Source organism: Engystomops pustulosus, chromosome 4, assembly GCF_040894005.1.
Source record: "Engystomops pustulosus chromosome 4, aEngPut4.maternal, whole genome shotgun sequence".
In the NCBI taxonomy this organism is placed as follows: domain Eukaryota; kingdom Metazoa; phylum Chordata; class Amphibia; order Anura; family Leptodactylidae; genus Engystomops; species Engystomops pustulosus.
In genome coordinates, this window is record NC_092414.1 from 81,335,363 (window position 1) to 81,360,567 (window position 25,205).

At 40.2% G+C, this 25,205-nt stretch overlaps 1 protein-coding gene across 4 annotated transcripts in view; it reads right to left on the reverse strand.

Annotated features, from left to right (window-relative positions):
* The window catches only part of PPFIA2 (PTPRF interacting protein alpha 2), a 212,031-nt gene extending 190,747 nt beyond the window's left edge, over nucleotides 1-21,284 (reverse strand). For 2 of the 4 annotated variants that reach the window (XM_072146496.1, XM_072146495.1), the window contains exons 1-2: nucleotides 21,027-21,281; nucleotides 2,139-2,389 (exon numbers count right to left, since the gene is read on the reverse strand). In XM_072146496.1, coding sequence (XP_072002597.1) covers nucleotides 2,139-2,387 — 249 coding nt within the window. In that variant the 5' untranslated portion in view covers nucleotides 2,388-2,389; nucleotides 21,027-21,281. Of the gene's footprint in view, nucleotides 1-2,138; nucleotides 2,390-21,026 lie in introns of those variants that run through there. The other 2 variants (XM_072146502.1, XM_072146501.1) reach the window with 2 other exon arrangements.
* Between the last annotated feature and the right edge of the window lie 3,921 nt (nucleotides 21,285-25,205).

Consider the following 25,205-nt stretch of genomic DNA (forward strand, 5'->3'; position numbering starts at 1 on the left):
ATAATAAAGCAATAGGCCCATAACCCACCAAAATATTACAGTGGTTTTTCAGAAATGTATATTTTATGCTAAGGTTAAGCCATGGATCTTTAGCCTATAAGGATCTAACCTCACTTATTGGCTAGTCCATAAATGGCTGACTAAAAGCGTGTCCAATTCACAGCGATAGTACAAATAAGGCACTGCGTTTGGGTAAGCATTGAAAATGATTTGGTCAGATTACAGCAGACCTTTTAACATGCTGAGCCATGAAAGATCCCCAGAGGTAGTTCTCCCACAAAACTCCAAGAAACCCCATTTAATCTACTGGTTGTGACTGCCCTTTAGCTGCCCAGCAAAAACGTACTTTATTTTTAAGCAATTAACTAGATAACGGAAGCAATTTCCAAGATCTGCAAGTGTCAGGCACAAGGACAGCAAGAATGAAATTAATTTGTGGTTGTTTAATTGGATTCAACTAATTTCATTATAATCTTCTCTAGCACAACCATAAGCATTTGGCAAAATAACAGATGGACAGCAAAATGTACAGATTCAGAGTAGAAAAAGTTTGTAAATGTGGAACTATTCCTCACAGTAAGTCAGCACACAGATGATAGATTAACCACACGTTAATAACCTGACTGAAAAAGACAAGTACCAATGGAGCGACATGTACAACTAACACCAATATGGTCTTCCGGGCGATTTGTGACGTCTATTTACACAGGTCATTTCAAAGTGAGTGGCTGAACAGTGTGATCGTTCCACTTCCATTCAGATACACCATTTAATTATTTAATCATTTGTTTAGTTTTAAGATAAGATCCAGATCGGGTCCTTCAATCCGTGTATTACTACACATATTACCAAGAAAAACCCTATTTTGCATGCACAGTCAGGAAACCTATAGGAAGATACAAACTCTGCAAAGATGATTCCACTTCACATCCAGAATGATGTTAAAGGGAACATGCCATGAGGATTAAAGCGCTTAAAGGAAACCTACCAGTTAGAATGGTAGGGGTAAGCTGTAAATACCGAGTACTTACTTTCGTTAGTGTTGTTAACCGCTGTATCGTGGTTTTAACACTTTTAAAAGTTTATAGCAGAAGCTGCTTCAGCGCTGCGTGCGCAAAGCAGCTTCTGCTATAAACTTTTAAAAGTGTTAAAACCGCGATACAGCAGTTAATAACACTAATGAAAGTAAGTACCGGCACCAGCTCACCCTGAGCTGGTGCTCGGTATTTACAGCTTACCCCTACCATTATAACTGGTAGGTTTCCTTTAAACCAATTTCAACTGGTTATCCAGAACACTAACAGCATCACAATGATGTTCCTATATAAGATTCAGCATTATGCAGAAAAAGATCTTTAACTGCTCCATACAAATGACCTGTAAGGACAGTGGTGGGAAAGAGTCATGTAGGAATATCCTGAATGTCCCAACTACATGTCACCAATACTTACATTGATATACCTGATCTAAGAGACATAAATTAAGCCAGAATTAATCTACTTCACCCATATGACCCATTATTGGTCATAGCCGAATATCCTGCAATATAGAAATACATCAATGTGAACCTGTTACTACAAAAATATTCCAATCGCACTGTAGTGGGTGCACAGAATCGGTATCCAACGTACAACAAATAAATTCCGGCTTACCAATAGTAGAATGCAAGGTGAGTAGGTTTTATTGTGGCAAATTGTGAATGTTTTCGGCTGCACCACAGCCTTTTTTAAACCCATGGAGCCACTGGTAGACAGGAACAAATAGATGAGAGTGTGAGTGGGCAGCACAGCCGTGCCTGCAGAAGACGCTGTGTTGTCCACTTACGCTCTCATCTACTCCATGTGTTTGAAAAAGGCTGTGGTACAGCCAAAAATATTCACAATGTGCCGCAATAAAAAACCTTCTCACCTTGCATTCTACTATTGGTGTGCTAGAATTTATTTGTCGTGCATCTGTTACTGTCCCACAGGATTTTGCCATTTCTCCAGACAGTAAAAATGCAAGTATCTCCTACAGGTCTTTCAAACTAGTTAAAATCTTTTGGAGACTATGGTGAAGAATTTGTGACACACACACAACAATTCGAAAACAAATACAATCCATACACCACATCATGTGGATCACCATATAAAACATACCTGTGGCAGTGCAGAATTCAACTGGCGTTGCAGGGAATCTCTATCATATATAACATCTTGTAGTCGTTGTTGGGCAAGTCCAAGACTTTCTTGAGTTTCACGCAATGTATCTAGCAGTCGATCACGCTCATCCAGCATGTTAACCATAAGTTGTTCAAAGTGAGAGTCCGAGTCTGAGCCACTGCTTTGGGACCCCCTTTGGCTCATAGGGGTGTCCTCATTTATCGTTGGCATTACTTCACACATCATTTCTAGGAGAATAAAAGTTGGTGTTAGATAGCTTTGTTACATAAACAAAGTCAGTCAAGGATTAACATTTTATAACATTTTACACAGGGAAAGAAAAACTACCTTTTCCACATATACTAACAAAAATCTATTTGCTTATTACATTCTTTGATAAAAAAAAAAAAAATAGTGTGGATTTCTATTTGTATTAATAAAATTTACACAACCTTCAAATTAAAGGAAATCTACCATCAAAATGAAGCATTATACACCAGAGACGCTTACACATAGATCCAGACACTGTGACTGTGGTTATCTTCTTATATTTATTATCCATGGCCTCCTTCCTTCTAAAATCAACTTTTGAATTTATGCTAATGAGTCAGAACTTCTAATGGTCTAGTTTTGGAGATAATTGTCTCCAAATGATCCTCAGGGGCTCCTGTCTAAGTCACTGGAGCCTTTTCTGGCTGCGTCTGATGTCATTGGCTCTGCGGAATGGGCGGGTGGGAGGAAGCAGACAGGGATGATGACCAGATGCTTACATAATTAGCTGAAGACAGCACCAGAAGAGGTTCTTTTGACATAGACAGGAGCCTCTGAGGTGCATATGCATCATTTTTAAATTAAAAACCCAGAACACTAGAAGATAAAGGAAGAACAAATCCCATTTTAGGGGACACACACCAGCGTGTAATCGTGCTTGGTATAAATTACTGCATTCATATGGTAAATTTCCTTTAAACATTATATTTATAGGAAACCTCTCCCTTTAACGGTGCTTTATCTTACTGAATATTACTTGAATTTAGCTGTGAACAAATTTTGTTCATTAAAGGGAACGTTTTTAACCATAAGCCGTGCCTGTTTCTGCATATGGTAGGCCTTCAAAAAGTGTCCTCATAGCTGTGTCTTGCTATACACAAATCTGAATATAAAGTGAGAGGCAGAGACCTTGCACTAAAAATTAAGGTCTCCATGTCACAGCTCTGCCTATACACTACCACTTTAATGAGTAGCCACATTTCCTCTTACAGTAACTCCACCAGCTACAAATTGTGCTCCTCAAGTTTCAGCACATGGATAACTAAGCGGTGTACACAACCATACTAGTTTGACTTTAATCCCACATTATGTCATTAGGCTTCCTAATAGTCATGCTTGATGTTACAGGGTTTGCCTTACAAGGGAGAAAAAATTGGCAGTGTTTTCATTGTACCATCCTGGAAAACATATTTACATATTTCCCAGAATCCCCTAGTCGAGCATCAATGGCTATTAGTCTCCACATGCCTACAAGATAAGTTTCCATAAGGAGAACGCTTATTTTCTGATATAGAGGCAGAGCTCGGGCATGAGGCTGTACTTCAGCCTTCTGACTTTACACCTTTAATTTGCAAAATGTAAGCTCAATTCTGCACTAAATAAAATCAGAAAGAAGAGTATCAAGGTCAACTATAAAAAGAAAGACATCACAGAACAAAATAACTTATAGCCAAGAGAAAGTTTCGGCTACAAGATGAAGATATATTTCTTTTTTTTCCTGTGTATACCCAAAACTACTGGGATAGATAATTCTCTAATATATAAAGCTGAGTGTGTGTGTGTGTATGTGTGTATGTGTGTATGCATGTATGTATGTATGTATGTATCTATGCCCGCTAAAGGAATCTGCACTGTCGCGTTTACAATCACCAAATTTTTCACATCCGCTCCCTTTGACCCTGTGGGAATATCATAGACTACATTATGAGTCGAAAATTTTAACTTGTGCTTTCCAAAAATACACTTATTAACCAACACATGCAGGAGCCATTTTCTGTTTGCTCCTGTGGCAGTTAGCAACCAATCACAGCTCAGTTTGTGTGAGGTAATATAAATTTATAGATAAATGCCATTATGTCATCTCTGATACTCCAAGTCACATTGAGAGCTGCAGTAATCAATATATTGTTCTATAATGTGTATGTCCGGTAAAGTATGGCATCACACAATTTGGCACAGATGCCTCATGTGACTCAGGTAACGTCATACACTATGTTTTGAGGGGACATTTTTAATCCTGCTCTTTCCAATTATTTGCCAAAAATATGATTAGTAATCTAACTGCCAAACTACAGGAGCCATTAACAATGCCTTCTCCACCAGTTTGGTTACCATCCCATCATTCTAGAAAAGTCATATTCACTAGTCCGCCAGGTCAGATCTTTATGTGCAAAATTAATTTTTGTTAACCTATTCTATTTATAGCAAAAAGCAGTTAATAAATAACCCGGTCAACACTACAGCCAGTTACCAATAAAAATGAATTTTAAAAAAGTACGAACCTCAGTTGTTTTCAGGGAAATGGGCCCGGTCAATAATGTCCAAATGGTTTGAGAGTTTAATTGTAAAGAAGCAGTGCTCAAAGGTGTCATATCCATAGGACAATGCAATATTACACAATGGTGTTACTAAAAGTCTTGTTATTATAAAAGACAGAGGCTCAAAATACACAGAAAGGCAACACATATGAGAACGTTAGTTGAGAAGGGTCCACAGCAGCATCTACTAGGCTTCCATTTATAGTTTATGTGCTATACACTGTATATTAGATGACTTACTAGTCTTTTCTATAGATGCCCAATGTTGTTGACAGGTATGCAGGGTGACAGACCATGAGAAATTAGTTCTGAATACCCTATGTGTGTCAAACAGTATAGGAAACATGGACATCATTCTCTATGACATGTTGGTGATATCACCTTGGAGAAAGAAATCTGACTGGCAGGCCATTTCTAACAAGGTACAATTGCTTTCTATAAATTCCATTCCATACTAAATTCTATCACATTCTATTCCTACATAGAAAGGGGCCGATAAAGACCTCTATACAGTTCTGTGGAACAATATCTTAGTTAAACAATGTGTACATGTTTAGAAAGATATGACCATTAGATTTTGGAAATGAACTAGGAATGGATCTAGGTAACCAGCAGATATTAAAATGAGCTTTCTCTTCACCAGTAGGTATAAACTACTAAGCTATAGTCATATCATAAGAAATTAATCACTATAATTCACTCATGTAAAGAAAAAAAACTAAAAACTTGAATGTAATCAGTCGCTAAAGTATACAGTAATTAAACAATTGGAACATGTAACATTTTTAAAAACCTATTTCTAGTCTAGTAGACAATGGGGGTCATTTACTAAAGGCCCGATTCGCGTTTTCCCGACGTGTTACCCGAATATTTCCGATTTGCGCCGATTGTACCTGAATTGCCCCGGGATTGTGGCGCACGCGATTGGATTGTGGCGCATCGGCGCCGGCATGCGCGCGACGGAAATCGGGGGGCGGGGCCGAACGAAAACCCGACGTATTCGGAAAAACCGCCGCATTTAAAAACCGAAAAAGTGTCGCTTGGGGAGCGCTTACCTTCACCTGGTCCGAGGTGGTGCATTCCGGCGCGATGAGATGATTTTCAGCGCAGCAGCGCCACCTGGTGGACGGCGGAAGAACTACATTCATAAATCCCGGCCGGACCCGAATGCAAAGCAGAGAACGCGCGGCTGGATCGCGAATGGACCGGGTAAGTAAATGTGCCCCAATATTTTAGATAGAGGGCCATTTGGGATTTATGGACCCATATATCTCAAATGCCAATTAAATGTCTGTCCATGATATATATCTCCATGTAGTAACTGGCAATGGCTCCACTGTATACTTACAATCAGTCACATTTTTTGTGGAACCATCAAGTAAACTTTACCATAAAGAAGTCTCATGCTAATTTCTATTGACAACAAACAGGAGCATTTCTGGACTGATTTTACAAAAAGAACGTAGCCATTTTGTACCTTAAAGAGGGCCTGTCACCAGATTTGACCCCCCCCCTGACTAACATTACCTGCTGATAAAGGGCTACAAGTCCTCCCCATATCACCTAAAATTAGCTGCCGGTGTGACACTGTACCTTAATTACAGACGTTTTTTCTGATATGCAAATTAGTTTTTGCAACTCTTCTCACTCTTAGGCTGGCAGTGAACCATACCCCATTATTCTGACTTTTAGCTCTGTGTCTCTATAAATCCCTGCTCTGCCCCCTTGTACTTAGGGACTGTCGGACAATTTTCAATTACAAACAAATAAAGCTTTATGTACAGAAATATTGTGTACATTTTCTTTTACACAGCGCCTTGTGTTACATTCATGACATGTGACCACAGTGACATCATCACAGTTCCTTAAGACTTCTAATAATAGCAAACTGTACACCATGTATCATGTATTAATAGAAATCACAGCAGCCTCCATGGAGGATGGAGAGGAGTACAAGTCCATGAAGGCAGCTGTAAATTAATTTTGTCAGATACATGCATGGGATTCATGGGTCACATGACATGAACTGCCACCAGTAAGGAGGCATAAGGCATGGCGTGTATTAGATGGGAGGGACCGGATGAGCAGGACATGCCTCCTCTGATGCCAGGGAATATAAGATAAAAAGTGATTTATGTGGATATAAACTAAACAATTTTAGCTAAAAGAAGAGTGTCAGTAAGTGAATAGGGCTCTTCAAGGCTCGAACCCATTTTTTGGATTCTGACTTGCGTCGCTTTATATGGTTATAACTTTTGAACACTGTTACTTATCAAAGCGATTAAGAGATTGTTTTTTCCTCACATGTTGTACTTTATTTTAGTGGTAAATTTTGTGTGATTTGCGCTTGCATCGAGTTTTGCATTTATTTATAAGGAAACGTGAAATCATCACGTTTTCAGACGGATAGTTTTACCACCTAAATTAGTTGCTGTATAACATTTCCCATACGTCTGCTTTACACTTTCATAATTTTTGAAATGTCTGGGTAATTTAATGAAATTTAAAATATATAAACACTAAAAACCTATATAGCAAACCATTTTCAAATCTGTACCTCTCAAACTATCAGAACCAGCTTTTAGGAAGATTGTTAACCCCTGGAAATCTTCATAGTAATCAAATCAAAGCGGAGGTAAAATTTAGAATGGTCAAATTCTGTTGGTAATACGTTCATTTAGCCTTAAAATTTATACATTCACAAAAGATAAAAAGAGAAAACCCATCTTAAAATTTGTTATGCAATTTCCCCCCAGTACAATTTTTTGCAGGATGAGATGCTTTTTCCAGTGTTACCATTTTGGGGTTGGTATCCCCTATTGTTGAAAATGTATTAACTTTTTTAGGGCAGGACTAGAAAAACACCAATTCTGTACTGGATTTGTAACTTTTTTTCTGGTGTTCACCATATGGCCTAAGGCAGCGATGGCGAACCTTTTAGAGACCGAGTGCCCAAACTACAACCAAAACCCACTTAATTATCGCAAAGTGCCACCACAGAAATTTATACTCCCTTCACAACTTTCATTCATATCAGCCCCTCAGGACACCAATAAAGCAGAAAATAGTCCCAGGTAGAGCTGTCGCTTTAAAATAGCTCTGTGCACAGTAAGTCCTGGGCTGTCTGGGACTTCAGGAAGATACCTGGAGTAATCTCTGTGATGGCCTGGGTGCCCACAGAGAGGACTCAGAGTGCCACCTCTGGCACCCGTGCCATAGGTTCGCCACCACTGGCCTAAGGTATTGATACTGATGTATTTCAGGATATTAGCTGTATTCCAATGCCGGCCCAGCTCCAATCTAGAGCAGAGCCGGCATCAGCTCTGCGTCCGAGTGTTAAGAGGTTAAAAACTTACAGCACTCTAGAAAAGTCTACTGTTTCACAAAGTACAGGAGCTACCCTCTTTAACACAGTCTACCAACAGTTTTGTAAAAAGCAGTAGACAGTGTTATTCAGCAGCCCTGGAGTAACCATACCTTTCTGTGTGATTTAAAGGAAACCTGTCACCAGGGACCTCATTTTTATTAAAGGCAGGTTGCAGAAGCCCATTACAGCTGCATTGCAAAGATGTCTGGATGTCAGGAGCACAAAGGTGGGGGCTGAGAGCTGAGGAGCGAGTGAACATTAGCTGCACATTCCTCTCTATTCTTCCATGCACTTATCTCTATGCAACTGGAGTAATAGTGTGTGGAGAACAGGTCCTGGAAAACAGGGATGAGCAACTGACGATAGCAGTCTAAGAGTGTTGGCATAGCTGCCTATTTTACTTCCTGCTATTGGAGCAACCAACATTGGAGCCTTATTGGAGAAGTAACCAACTAGAAACCAGGTATGAAACATTAACCTTTTTTTTCCAACTTAGAGCAGCAGGAAGATTGTGATTCCCTCCTGCCCTACCCAGTAATGTTATCCAGTTAACTTTTAATCGTTATTGGAAGCTGTAAAGCAGTAATTCTTAGCCACTTATTTAAATCAATCAAAATGGAGGGAACATCACTAATTCCCAAATGTGTAGCTATTAGAGAGAAGCAAATTAAACTGGCACAGTTGCTTTGAGGTAAATCTACACCTACACCTACACCCACCTACACTTTGCTGCCCATTTATCAATTGGGTTTCATGCAATGTCTTGTTTTCGGGCAAAATATTCCACTTACATTTAAAAATGGTTATCCAGTAAATTCAAGGCCTATTGAGATTTCAGATATTTTTGTAATCGACAGAATATTCCATGTTGGGGTCGCAGCCGCGTCGCACATGTGTTGCACGCGAACTGGAAGAGGAGCTGGCGGAACTGCATGCAGAAGAAGTGGAAGGAGAGTATAGCATTTTTGTTTTTTCAAGGGACTCTTATGTGGCCATTTCTGTGGGGCTCTTTCTGCTGTGAAAATTTCATTAAAGGGGGTTTTTGCTGCTTCCATTTCTTTACAGCAGCTCTGCAGTGGCCATTTTATTAAAGGGGGGCTTCTGCTGTGGCCATTTTATTAAAGGGGGTCTTCTGCTGTGGCCATTTTATTAAAGGGGGGCTTCTGCTCAGGGCATTTTATTTAAGGGGGGCTTCTGCTCAGGGCATTTTATTTAAGGGGGGCTTCTGCTCAGGGCATTTTATTTAAGGGGGCTTCTGCTCAGGGCATTTCTGTAAAGGGGGGCTTCTGCTCAGGGCATTTCTGTAAAGGGGGTTCTGTTCAGGACATTTCATTAGCAGGGGCCTCTGCTGTTGACATTTCATTAACAGGGGTGCTCTGCTGTGGGCATTTCTGTTAAAGGGAGCTCTGGTGTAGACATTTCTGTAGAGGGGGGCTCTGGTGTAGACATTTCTGTAAAGGGGGCTCTGCTGTGGACATTTCTTTAAAGGGGATCTGCTGTGAACATTTCATTAAAGTGTGGGCCAGTGTGGGCTGCGGTTTTGTCATTGGGCGGAGGAAAGAAGGCCTTTGGGCATGAGGTTGGTTTCGATGCTGTGGGGGCCATAGTTGTGTGAACAGCCCATGGGACACTTAATACACTGCTGAGTGCAGGAGTAGAAATGCGTGGCTATTTCTGTAATACCCCATCATATCGCACAAAAAGAGACTTGAGGAATATGTTGGAATGCCAACTGTGCCTTTTTACTGTATGTAACACCTATGAATTGAAATAAATTTATTAGCATCTGGAGCACTGCTTGAACAAATGGTTAGTAGAGTTGCCCAGAAAGCAAATTATTATTATTACTGGTTTTGATTTATTAATACACTTTTCATTATTTTGACAATAGCATGAAGTAGAACACATTGTAGCCATATGCAGGTATGGTATTACAAAAAGTTATCATTCATGCCGTCCAGGCGGGGATATTGTTAACAATTTTCTGATGTTCACAGAATTTTGCATACTCCCTCATACTGTGGCCTCCTGTACTCCATCCCCCTAATACTGTGGCCGTCTGTCCTCTATCCCCTCATACTAAGCCCACTTTCCTACCCCCTCATATTGTGGACCCCTGTCCTCCATCCCCCTCATATTGTGGAACCCTGTCCTCCCTCCCCCTCATATTGTGGAACCCTGTCCTCCATCCCCCTCATAAATTTGGAACCCTGTCCTCCATCCTCCTCATATTGTGGCCTCCTGCCCTCCAAGTTATCATTCATGCACTTTACACAATTCTGATGCTCACAGAATTTTGTATTTTGCATGCTCTATTCCTGTCTTCCATGTACAGTAATGTAATTTGGATTCAAATTATGAAAAAAAATGTCTCTGGGCTGAATGTGACCTTTAAAGCCATGTCAAGAATCTAAATGTACAAAGAACTGACATTTTAATTGAGCTTTGAGCTATCCATCTTAATCTTCATAGGGATTCCATTGTCACACATTTCTCATTGCTCCTACTCAGTCGCATGGCATTTGACAGCAGAAAAGTGCAGCAGTAATGTACATTGATAAAAATCTTTCTTTTGTGGATATTAAAATGCTTTTTTTTAAAACTGAGAAACATCTGTATATATAACAGATAAATACAAGACTTATTGGCCCTTTACCAAACTCATCTCAATATCTTTTTGATCTAATCTGTATTTCAGGCTCAGTCCTACCTACCTGCATCCCACAGGTCCATGCAAATCCCTGTTAGCTAGGACTCTGTAAACTACAATAGTCCTGACATGGGCTAGATGAATGTTCATTTTATTCCACCGTTCTGTGGCCCCATACATATTGCTATCTGTACTCCTACCTCCTTCAATTCATATTGTGGCCCTGTGCTCCACCCCCCTCATATTGTGGCCTCTCTTCTCCATTCCCATCATATTTTGGCCTCCTGTCCATATTGTGGCCACCTGCCCTGAGCTGCAGGGCAAGCATAGGGCAGCTACCTCTACACATCTCTGCTACAGAGAAGCTGACATGTGAGGTGGTATCAAGGAGCAGGTCCTGACACTTTAGCTGCTTGGCTATAATGTACGGGACCAGGAGGGGGTGGGACAAAGCAGGGCAGAGAGGGGCAGCCCAAGACAATCTCATAACCACCTGGGACGATGGGATAGTGGTAAACCGGAATTGTACCACAGGATGAATAAGACTGTTCAAAGCCACAAAAATTATGGAGATTTATGAAAATAGTGACAGGGATAAATCTTACTCATAGATCCAGGCTCCATAGCTATGGTAATCCTCTTATATTTGGTATCCATGGCCTCCTTCCTCCTAAAGATAAACTTTTAAAATTACAATAATGAAGGGCTCTTGGGGCAAGATTTACCAGAGTCTCTCAATGCTGCAGCTTCAGTCTGTTACAATGTGATGGAACATATCTACCCCCTGCTCCTTCAGCTTCCTGCAATTTCACACAGTGAGAGAAACAAGTGCCCGAGCACAGTGTTGCAGCCTGTGAAGCTAGAGCAATGATTAACTCTTGCAACACCCCCAGTGTGCCCTTCAGTCTCATTATCATAATTTAAAAAGCTGATTTTTGAAGGAAGGAGGCCATGAATGTAAACGATTACCACAGTCATGGTGCCTGAATCTATGAGTAAATGTCGCTGCTTTATCATGCTTGATTCTGATTCTACCAGTGGATTTGACTGTACGATTCTGCAGACAGCTATTTGTCCTGGAGATAGTATACCATCCATATATCTGCATGTGTTGTTAGTAGCCAGTAAATCCATCTACAATTCTGGAATATAAATGTTCTTTTTATAGTCCTGTACTTCATACAACGATAGATCTACAGAGACATTCCTATCTGAATCTTTGTATGGTAAAAACCGCAAAGACAAATCCAACCTAAACACCTATTATAATATAACACCATTTATAATAAAGAAACATTGTACAGGCTTCCCTCCAACTCCAGTGATACATTTATGGATTTGAATGTGACATGAGGTACGCCATATTTTTTTTTAATATACTTTAAATAACTCCAACTTTTGTGATTTGCAAAAAGAATTCAAATTCTTTATAAATTAGGAAATAGATAGACTACAAGCTAAGGTAACGGTATCACCGGTTTGGATTATTGGGAATCTAAGAATCCCATGCTTTCTGCATATACCGCCTCCTACACCCTGATTTCCAAGAGGTAAATTTTGACATAAGGCACACTAGGCCTGTGTCTAGAAATGACATAGTTGCAGACTGCCAACTATTAAATGTTTAGCCAACAGTCTGGAAAATGTTGATGAATTAGCAACACTCAAGCAGAAATTATACATTGGGGATAAATCATTTTGTAATAACCTTTGGGCTATGTAGAAGGCAAAGCAATTTCTTAAAATGAGGTTTTTGTGGTGAAGAGTGAACTGAAAAATAGCACATTTCAATATACTTTGCTTACTAATTCTTTGACAGCTATGACAACATTTGGCTGCATTTGTCTTGTGATGTGTCATCACATACTCAGACACTTTTTCTCATAGATGTAATTTTAAACAAGAAAGAAAACAGAAAGTCATGGGATGCTGGAATATATAGAATGAGGCACATGGCCATGGCTGATCCGTACATCCCAGACAGTGTACAGGACGGATTTCATGGACCAACCACAGTGCATAGAACTGGGCATAGTGATACATGATACAAGGAGTCACAATTGCTAGAATCCCTTATTTGTACCATTATTACCATACAAAATCAAAGAAGATAAACCAAAAACTGCAGTCTGTGATTGTTTTATTTTTTTATGAGCAAAAATAAAATACTACTTTTCTTACTGGGATATCTGCAAGTTTAATCCAGAAGATGATGGTGTCCGTCTGGGTTTTTACCCCCAAATATATACACATGCATCAGCATTATTCTTGTATAAAACCAGCCTAACATACAGGAATTAACCCTCCCTCCAACAAGCTTGTATAGTGATTAAACATAGAAGACACAACAGTAAAACAAATTCACACCCATCAGTAGAAATAATACAGTACTTTATCTAGGCAAGACAATTCTGCATGGAGTGAGAAAACAAGTAGTCAGTTACCTAGGCAATTAAACAGTCAAATCACTCCCCCATGATTAAAAACATATAATTACACAGCAGGCCTCCCACAGTTTTTGGTGTTTTTTTGTTGAGAAAACAGAAGAAAATCATTAACCTTTAAATGCCTTTACATTTTCAAACATGAAACCACATGTTTTCTTAACGAAGATTGCATCAGGGCAGCATTGGACACGTGTGACCAGGCTGCAGAGAACAATGTACCGGTAGACTTCAAAAAGGACCCAGTTCTTCTTCTACCTAACTCATCACCAACAATGATCATAATAAAGACTATCCAAGCCTCAAACTTAGGACAAAAATAGGACATGTTTTGTGGTTCAGGCATTCAGCTCATATAAGGTGCCTTGGAAGCCACCAGCGTGTGCACAGGTCCATAGATACATACAGGGACAAAATCAATGCTCTTGGACATGTACATAAAATCATACCATAACAAATCTGCTGCTGGTTAAGAACATAAATATTTAAGATACTATTAATGTAATATTAATTCTAAAAAATAAACAGTTTAGACCCTCTTACTCCCATTGCCTTTATGTCAAAATATTATTTAATGAGAAAGTGCAGACAAATTCTCATAATTGTTGGATTTAAAATTGCTATATGTGTTATTATGATACTATTCCCACCACTTCTTGAACTGATATTCAGAAAGATCCTTTTCTCACTGAGTGTTGGAGCAGTAGGTGGAGTGTACATGTACTGCCATAAATAAGGATGTAGCTTTCATCCGAAACACGTAGGCAATTTTCTTGACTCATTTTGCCATACTTGTTCATTTTTTATCTACTGTATGATGTGATTGAAGATTACAATAAAGGATACAAGCATTATTTTAACAAAATGCTTGGAGTGGAGTCTTTCCCTTGAGCCGGAGTGTTGAACTTGTATTGTTTACTCCACGGAAGCTCGCGATATCCGTGCTCGGGACCTCTATCCTTATGCCGACTGCTTCCCAGGTGAGCTGACTACGCCCTGTGTGCATTGTTTGGAATGTATATGTCCTGCCACTCCATACAATACTATGTAGACATCAGAAAGTGCTCTGTAATTTCCGATGCTTCCATAGTACCAAATGGATTTAGGGGAGGATGGCAAGGGGGCGCAGGATAACAGATAGGACAGTGAACCCTAAACTGAGCCACCCAAAGTTGTCACCTGCCTACTAGCCTCACATGCCATAAAGGTGACACGGGACAACCTTGAGGAAGGCCCCTACCTAAGGCACTGTGCAGAGACAAAACAAGACAAACAAATTACCCACGAGAATCACGAGCAGTCTGGGTCACAACAAGATAGCAGGTACAGAACAGAATCAGAGTCAATAGGGATAGTCAAGGGCACAATAACCGAGATCAAAAACCAGAATAAATTATATAGAACAACAGCATTAGTGCACACATAGATATAGAGCTTAGGTAAACCTATAACCAGCAAGGTCTGATGGGACTGGGAAGGTATTTAAAGGACACCTGTCATCAGGTCTGTGTCACTTGTCCTGTCACTACTACCTGTTGGGGCAGCTCACACAGATCCCATCCCAGCCTTTATCTAGTCATTTCATACATTAATCATTATAAAATCATCTATTTATTATGTAAATGAGGCTGGTCACATGGTCAGAGGCAGTTGTGTCACCCCTGTTCCCCCTCCCCTCTCCTCCCCCTGCTCATGTCTGTGTGTAATGTATAGTAAAGCATTGCTAGTGTGTGTGCTGCATCTGCTGACATGCTCTCCCTCCTAATACACAGACATCAGCTACACAAGTGCCTAACATGTTCTGCTATAACATGGCTGCCTGGAGCTGTTGTATCTCTCATATACACACACAGGCTGCAGGAGGCGCCAGCACCAGGAAGCACATCATTATACAGCCTCACATCATTATACAGGCTGTCAGTCATGCACTGGGGTGTGTCTGTACTTCCCACTCATGAATAAGCTGGACAGCTTGAATATGCTAATGACTCATTGGACATTTCACAGGTCATTTGCATACAGCTTTAGGACCTCATTGCTTAGGTTTACAGGCATGTAGAGGGACAATGAAGAGGCAATGCTCTCTAATGGCAGTTTATGAAAATATATTTAGATTAGGGGGGTTATTTTGCCTAACGGGTTCTCTTTAAAGGAACTCCCGGACAGGGCCGGCTCAAGGTTTAAGTAGGCCCCTGGGTGACAGAGCCTTAGTGGGCCCCTTTTCAGAAAACTGACACCCCAGGGCCACACTGCCCCCCCCCCCATATAAGGCAAACTGCCCCCCCATTAAGGAACCTTTCTCATTATTGTTCCTATTCTGTTGGCAGGAGATACTAAACTAGGTACAATCCTTTTAAGGGACCAGATTGCACAAGTAATCAGTTCCTGTATGACCCCAGAATTTTCTTTTTACAGTGATAATAAAAAAATATGTGCAATAGGGCTTTGAATGAGGATGGTAACATGACAAAATGGTTCTCATCTACAAACAAACCCTGACTCCTCCAGTTCCAACACTGCCTGGTTCCTAGTTTCCCAGATACCTCCAGATCCACATGGAATGCAATGAAATACCCACTTAGGGAATTACTAGCTGCAATGGTGACCTGGCTGAATGGACATCTCTAAGTATTTCCTTTTATGTATTGGACAAGCGGAAGTGAAAATCAATGGAGAGCAGAGCCGAATCTGACACAGAGGGATGACCGGAGAGAACCCATAATGTTATGTTACCATACCCATCTAAGGCTTCTGAAATATCATTTTGAATTGCTAGAAAAAACATTAAAGTCAAATTTTGCACAGAAAAAATGAAGAAATTATAGCTAAACTACTATAACCAATCTCATGCATTTTGTTATAACAATCTTGCCGTCTATCTGATACCATACCAGATACCATAAACTCTCACGTTTATTACTACTACTACAGCACTACTAGAAATTCAAGGTCACTTTTCCGCATCCTAAGTGCTAGCCTTCAACCCGTTTGTTGTACCCACACATTATTTTATGGATTTTTAATAAAGGAAATGGAAGCTTTTAAAGCAACCTGTCACCAGCTAAAAATTACATCCCTAGTAAGGTGACAGGTTCCAATAGCCTATATTATGCAGATTTTAAAAATGCCTCTGTCAGCATTCTGAATTGTTTTAGCAGTTTAATTCACATTACCTGGCTCCCTACCAGTAGCGTTGGTGAGTCCCGGGCACACCTGCAGCCTGTGTGTGCCTGTGTCTCCTCATGCATTCTTACTCTCCTCCACACCATCCCCCTCCCTCCTCTGCCTGCTCAATGCACATGACAGAAAGTGGGGTGGGAGCTGTCTGAGGAGGAGAGGAATCCCAGGCACACACAAGCTGCAGCTGCCTCTACCCAGCGACTCACCACACACTTCTGGCAGGGAGCCAAGTAATGTGAATCAAACTTATAGAAACTACTGAAATGGTTCAGAATTCTGACAAAGGCATTTTTAAAATAAGCATAGCATAGGTTATTGGGACCTGTCACCAGCTAAAAATGACATTGCATGTCTATCCGATAATCATAGCATGTCTATTATTTAGACATGTTTATGTTTTTTTTAATGTGAGTTACACATTTACTGTAAGACCCCAGAAGTCTACTTTGCAACTCACTGTATTATTTCTTTATTACAGAGCTTTATGGACCCAATAATGATTGATTAGAAAAACATTTAGAATTTTTACAAAAACTCACCAAAAGAATTGGTAATATAGAGCAAGGTGTGAAGAGGTACGTCACACAATAAGGCTTACAGAATCTATAATTAACTGTTACTTATAACTGATACTTATGTTACTTCCTAAATAAGAAATAAATAAAGCATTCTTTTCCTGATGATTGGGCTTAAACTGTGAGACTGTTACCGTTACACGCTACCTGGTCCCTGCTGTGTCTGCCCTGCTTTTAGACCCATGTGCAGGACAGATTAACTCCTTAATTGCCGAAATCATGCACAATCGCAGCAGCTAAGGAGAGGAACATCTCCCGTAATGCAATTGCGTGATGCCGCAGGGTTGCCATGGCAGATAGACCTATGTGACTGCCATGTATGGAGGCCCACTATGCCCTGTCCAGACTGGGTCTAATAGGCAAACTTACAATACATACTGAAGTACTGCAATGTATGATATAATGGATCAAGGTATTCCAAGGGAAAGTCTCATGGTGGGACACTAAAAAAAGTTGAAAAAGTTTAAAAAAAATAAAATAAAATACACTCCATAAATCACCCTTTACCTCGGAAGTAGCTGTATAGTGGGTTAAAACTTTAATAAATAAGAAAAAAAAACATAAGAATGGTATTGTCGCGCCCATAGCAACCTTTGTTATACAGATATTATGTTGATATAGCTAAACTGTAAAGGGCATACAAAATAAAAATAAATGACCGTTTAAAAGTGCAATTTTAATGCTTCCTACCCACCAAAAAAGTATAATATGATTGAAAGGTGTTTTCTTTGCTAAAGCAGTAAAATACAAGAAAACCTGTAGATGTCTAGTGTCTCCTTAAAGGGGTATTCTCACGAAGACAAGATTATTAAATATACTCAGGATAACAAAATTCTCAAACTCACTGTTATTGACAAAAATACAGCATTTCACTGATATATGGAGACACATTTACTAAGGGTCGTACGCCAGTTTTCTGTCAGACTTTGCAAATGCTTGCACAGGTATTGAAGAAGTGTCTGAGACACATTTCTGGGACACCCAACTTATTTGTGTCACAGCTGCACTAGCCCTTATGTGACACAAATTAGAGAGCCTTTCGGTGCTCAGTTGGACCGTGTGCCAGATTTGTCATGCAAAGTCCGACAGAATTGCCCCATGGTAAAGGTGCACCAAAAAACAAGTAGTGCACTCTGTCAGAGATGTGCAGGGGGTGCCAGATTCATGAAGAACAATCGCCAGAGATCCTGAAACTGAATCTGACTCCAATCTTCTTCTGACTAGGGTCGGGCATAGCAGATTCTTTTGATGAATAGTTTCTCTTTTCTGCTCCCTGCAGCAGCCCCCTCCCTTGCTTTCCAAGATGAGCTCAGACACTCACATGACCATTTCCTGCTGGCAAACAGCATCAGGAGACTAAATCTACAAGCTACAGGCAGATAAGATCTATATAGTGGGGATGGATGCATATAGCAGAGCTAGTGAATGTTCAGAAGCTAAATAAAATGGGTAGATAAACCTGTACCCTGATAATCTAAGCACATTGTCAGCACACAGCATCTCATAGCACAGAGTCACTAAGTTATAGGAGCAATAAAACTGAGTAAAATTGTAAAGTAAGGGGTTAAAAATTATCTTTATTGTGTAAACATCACTAGTGGGTTAAAATATGAGAACTTTCTCTCATTGGAAAACTACTTTAATCTTGCTAATCTTACTAATAATGAAAATGATTTAATATAGAAACAATTGGCAGAACAGACGTTTTTTTTCTGCCCCTCACAGGATAGAGTTAATAAATTTTTATCACTGTGCCTTATATGTATATATGTCAGATAAAAAATTCAGAAGTTATGGCTGTTGGAAGTTGAGAATGGAAAAACTAAAAAAAAGTTCAGTGTCCTAAAGGCTATTTCAGGACAAGTCCTTAGGATATCAGCATCTTTATGCTTGTATTTTCCATATTTTCGAGTGTACTAGCAGGCTTGGAATGGGACATAACTTTCCCGAGACACATGGGGGGGGGGGGTATTCATCATACACTGGCACACAAGGTTATGAAAGCCCTGCTGACCCGCGTGCGCAGCCAGATACATCAATAAGTTTCCTGCGGGTGGGTGCATGGTGTTTATTTCTAGGGCAGGTCCTACTTAGCGTATAGCAATAAGCGCAGTTGGTGACTTTTCATGTATGAAAAGTCACTGGCTGCAGCTAGTGCCCACTCCCCAGCCAACTGCGCCCCCCTTCATGCCTTCCTGGTTTTGCTTCTGCTACATGTATACTTTGTATGATATGTGCTTATCACTTACAGTGAAATGGGCATTCTTGGCAGAAAAAGCTTGACTTCAGGGTAACACTCACCACCTCCTTGACTACATAAAAGCAATTAACAGCTCATTTTAAAGTTGAATTACTAGATGATGCCACCACATTGGGCCATGAAAGAAACATCTAGAAGCTGCTCAGCTGCTTGATAACTCCTGATGACAGGTTCGCTTTAACTTGATAAAAGACTTTAGCATAGTGTTCAGAACTGTTACTCATTCTATTTTGGAGAGTACTTGCATTTTGAAAATTATAACAATGCTGAGCATCTTTTATTAAATGCTGTGTATTCTGTTTACTTGTTGTTCATTCTTGAAATGAGTTAGTAAACCGACACCCATTTGATCCAGTGTGGTGGTATCATCCAGAAGAATCAATTTTGAAATGAAATGTAAATTGGTTGTATCAAGACCAGACTTCAGGAGATCTGGTTAGTAATTTCTCTGGATGCAAGACCATCAATTACAGTGAAGGTGTCTTTCTAATGCAGGGAGAGCTTGACTTCAGTGTTCTCCGTCTCCATGACTGTATAGAACTACTTTACATTTCTCTTCAAAGTTGACTTTCTGGATGGTGCCACCACACTGGGTCATTAAAGAAACATCATCTAGAAGGTGTTGAATTGCTTAACAATATAATGGTAGTGGTTTATTACATTGAGTACTGCTGGCAGGTTCCCTTTAATGAAACCGAAAGTTAGGCGCAGTCCTCTTCAAAAGAAATTACTTTAAGGAAGTTAAATGAAAAGAAACATTTTTTCAAACTAGCAATACAGGATACACTATAGGCCCTATCTAAATCTGGTCCCTGACATTGCTACAAACCTGTATGTAAAAAAATCTGTTCCCCATAGCAACATGCTGGGAGTTTTAACATGAGACTTTGGGTTTATACGCTAAATGTAAAAATGAACACTTCATGTGGGTGTCAAAATCCTAAATACAATCCTAAAACTAAATGGGAAATAAAATTACCTCCTCTATAATATCAACAATTCAACATTGACATGGCCAAGAATGCTAAACCCTGTGTGACTCCATGGAAGCCACAGATAATATCCCTGCCAATCTGTAATCGCAGATTTAATAATTTAGTATTGGTATTGGAGGATTACATGACTATGTACACATAGATTTAACACAGCTGCTCTTCCACCAAGTTTGTAAGTGATACCAGGGCTGTAACACAGAGAAGCTGATGTAGTCAGATGTAGTCGTTGGAGCCATGACATGGGCAGACCCTGGAGCCTTTCACCTGAGCAGCCACACCCTCACTATGACACTTGTACAGTGCTGGATGCAGTGTGTACCTATATCCCAGGTGCTCAATAGATCAGGGTCAGCCTGCTGCTGTGCCTAGCATCCTCATTGTCACAGGTGAGATCATCTACTGCAGATAGGGATCACGAGGGATCGATGTGTCTGGTCACTGCTGAAGTTGATTTCTCTACATGCACATGTAACATACATGTCCAATCCCTCCACTGACATGCATGTTACATGGAAGCATCCTGATAGTAAGGGCTGCACGCTGTCATTCTTGCAGGAAAATCCTTGCCATTGTCTCAATTGCATTACATCATGCCTAGAGCTCCTCCCGCTTAACTCCCTCTTGCCCGGGGTCCTCTATGCACTGAAGGAAATGACTGTAGTAAGTGATACAAATGTCTCAGAATATCATGTATGTATCATAATGAACACTGGATGATTCTGTGTGTATAGTAGACATTGGGCTGGAGCTATCAGGGAGGGATCAGCATGCACTACCCAACTTTACTGTCAGATAGAAGAAGAATAATGACAGGAGCTGCCACTACCTGATCTTCAGCTTCTCCTGGTTCCTTCAAGAGATGAATGAGCTCAGTCTGCAGTGTCCACTGGCTTCACACAGAAGATCCCTCCTGGAGCATGTCCCCAGCAATCCCAGCACAGATCTGCCTTACAATGCGCTGCCCGCAGGCAGGAATGTGCAGCCAGAAGCAGCTTGGCACCTGGGCATGTCTGCCGACCCTCTCAGCACCCAAATGGAAAGGCATCCATGGCAAAAATGGCACATTACAAATTTTGCAATGGGAAGCAGAGCTCGGGTGAAACCATTGTTTAGAGCAGAGGAGGGGAGGTGTCTCTTAAAGCTCCAGCATCCACTGGCAGCTGCATGAGAATGAGCGCTGCTCCCTGGCAGTGTACACATGGCTGGATATACAGTATGTATAATATTAGTAGCAATGTAACAATCATTACAATATCAGCTCTAATCCTGCTCATTATACCGGTAACATAGGGCATGCTTCCTATTCTGATGAGACTATCACCCAGCTTTCCTAAAAGACTGAACAACTACTGGTCACACCTGCCATTCATGAATCCGGAAAGGTTGGGTGTTTGACAACCTTTTATGCCAGATAATATAGAAAATCCAATTTATAGCAATAACTAATAATATAAACATGGTAATCTGTGAGAACGATGTAAGATAATTATATTTCCTAGTCATTTCTTTTTGTTCTTGATGTAGTAAAATAATTCTGAGATCATTCATAAGGAAGTGATACATAAGTGTGACTATGGGTGATGTGAGGTGTCCAAATTCTGCTCCCTGGGCTGACTCAATGGTTTCAACCAGTCCTTAAATAAATTCTGAGGTAATCCCGCCTTCACTTGCGTGCAGATATCCCCAGTTGCCTTGAGATGTTTGTGCCTGTTTGATGTGAGCATTTCCTTCACACAAGGGTTAACCTTGTCTCACTCTGGAGAGTCCACGCAATATCCTTCACAAGGTATCTGAGTCATTTCACTCACTTCAGCCGCATCATACTCTATGTGATGTCAAGTGCATGGCTGGAGCAGCAGCAGATATTCCATTCATAGTCAATGTCCTTCAAAGCGTCATCCTGCAGGCATCCAGTGCCAGGAATATGGATAGTATTCACTAATACCCACCAAGGCTGGCAGCGCCCTGTCATTTCACACTTAAATGGACACTTAAAGGAGATGGCTCCTTTTATATTCACATCCAGCATTATTACTAGTTATAAGCCCATCTACCAACCTTGGTTAAAGAAGATCTTCCATCTTTTTTAGTAAATATCGATATTCCCAAAGCAAAAACAACTCTGGAGCATCTTTTGTCATAACATGGCGCAAGCACGACTGTCGGCATCAGAGATCAGTCTCCGGAAAGCACAGCCTGATGTTTTAAAGTGGCGCACGGCTGTAAGTAAATAATGGGTAGATGGTAATAATCAGTCATGCGCCATGAAAATGCTGACATCAATGAGATGTTCGCCAAAATCTTACATGGACTGCGCCTCGATTTTGCACTCTGACCATTTTTTTCCTGGTCTATTGTGCACCAAAAATTGCACCTAAAAAATGTCGACAAAATACACATAAATGTGACGGATAATGTGGAAAAGTTTGGCCACACCCACTTGCGCCAAAAAAAAGACAGAGGAGTCAGGATAGTCAGAAACATCTGTTCTGTCTGGCGCAAACTCATTATAAATGAGCCGCAACACTTTTGTTCGTAAAAAAACGCGAGTTCCCGACATTTTTATGGCGCAGATACGATACTATATCTGCCCTGATGTTTTGATTCTCCTCTGTGATTCCGTCTATGAATAAGGACCAATTTACTATATGAAATTCAGTCCACGGCCCATTTACTAAAGGATGTGCGCCCTGCCGGATTTAGAACATTCTTTTAGGTGCAAACTTCTTACACAGGTATTTAAGGGGAACCTGTCAGCAGAAATTGACCTAATAAACCACTACCAGTATGTTGCCAAGCAGCTTATAACCCTGTGTGGTTACTTCATCCAGAAAATCAACTTTGAAGTGAGATATAAACTGGTTGTATAAAGTCAAGGAGGCAGAGATTTTAACACTGAGGTCAAGCTCTCTCTTCCTCAGAAATCCTCCTTCACTGTAATTGATGCTCCTGCATACATAGACATCACTAACCAGATCTCCTGAAGTCTTATGCACGATGCCTATCACAGTGGAGTTGACATCACATTGACTTTAATGTGAAACTCTCTGCCTACTTGACTTTATACAACCAATTTTCTTCACTTCAAAAATCATTTTCTGGATGATGCCACCACCATGGGCCATGAAAGAAACAAAAACTAGAAAACGTTACGTTGCTTGACAATATACTGGTAGTGGTTTATTAGGCCAGTTGCTAATGAAAGGTTCCCTTTAAGAAATCTTTGCACCACATATGGGTCGCATCCGACCGTTTTGTATCGCAACTGCAATATTCTTTGTGCAACACAAATTTCTGCACCGAAGGGGCCATTCCAGTGCTCACCGGGGCCACATTTATCATGCAAAGTCCGACAGAAATGTGTTGCACGCCCTATGTTAAAGGTGCACAAAAAAAAGTGTGCACTCTATTGGGGCAGTGCAGAGGGTGCCAGATTCGTGAATAACATGTGCCAGAAATAATGAATCTGGTGCCCTCTGCACACTACACAGGCAAACTGCACATTGCAGTGTTTTCAGTAAATGTGTCCCCATGTGTCAAGCGGAATGAACAGACAGAAGAACTGAACTCCGCTTCTTCAAGTTTGAGCTGTTAAAAGGTTTTCCCCACAGGATATGTCATAAATAGATGACAGATGGGTTCTGCATCTATCTTGGGAACAGAGGTCCACTGACCCTGTGCCCACTGGAAAAGAGAGTGTTCTCAATTCAACACTCATGGGAGCACTGAGCAGATAGTCTTGGCTATTGTCCTCACTCTTATAGTGTTGAATGGAGAGTGCCTGAGCATGTGCAGAACACTCTATATTCAGCCCGGCTGCATAAACAGGGTGAAAGGCCTGTGTTCATACACAACCTGACATGGTATCACTGATTGTATAATGCCAGAATGTGTAAAGGCACACTTCTAAATAAATCTATAGGAGAAATGATAGAAGAACAACACATCACCATGAGATGATAAAAGATACACCACAATTGTTATTTTATACCAGATGTTTATTAATCAGATGTATCAGGACTGGATCAATAAAAACCCCAAGGGAAATATAGTTCACTTATCAGAATCATTAATCCCTATTCTTTAAGGGGAATATCACTGGACACATATATTTTGGCATATTTGGCACAGACACATTTAGGCAGCGGGAATTATATAGTTATCTAATTACTCCTTGAAGAGTCACATGTACTTGTACTTCTTAGTGATTGTATTTATTGCTCCATGCTATGTACTGGGGAGCTGGAAAAAAATTCTAAATGTGGAGATATCAGTGAAAAAACACAGTTTCTTGGAGGCTTGGTTTTTACGACTTTCACTGTGCGCAGCAAATTACACCTGTAGCGTATTCTTTCTTTGATTCTGTTAGATCACAGGAATACTTAATTTTTACAGGATTTACTGTGTCTTGTGTACAAAAAAACATTTTGTTTCGCCATCTTCTGACGCTAATAACCTTTTCATACTTCAGTGTATGGAGTTGTGTAAGCTGTGTAATTTTTTGAGATGTGTCCTTGCTACCATTTTGAGGACTATATGACCTTTTGATCACTTCTTGTAAAATTTTTATATGTTGCAAAATGGCAAAAAAGTGGTGTTATTTGGGCGCTATTTTCCTATCTGGGGTTCAACACTGGGAATAACCATTAATATATATTAATATATGTTGATAGACCTGACATTTTGGGATGCAAGGATACCTTACATGTTTCTGATTTTACTTATTTTCATATCAGTTGTAGGGAACGGAGGGTAATTTAAATGTTTAGGTTTTATAAAAAAAAATTTAATTTTAGGTTTATTTATTTGATTTTTATGCTATTTAACCCTATGTTGTTTGATTGATCCTACCATATACTGCCATACTGCAGTATGGCAGTATATGTGGATTTTCTACATCATTTGTCACAATGTGCAAATTGCACATTGTAATAGATCTGCCGAAGCAAGACAACCTTAGGTATTATGAAGACTCTGTGAGCCTTCTTCATATGATAGGAGTGTT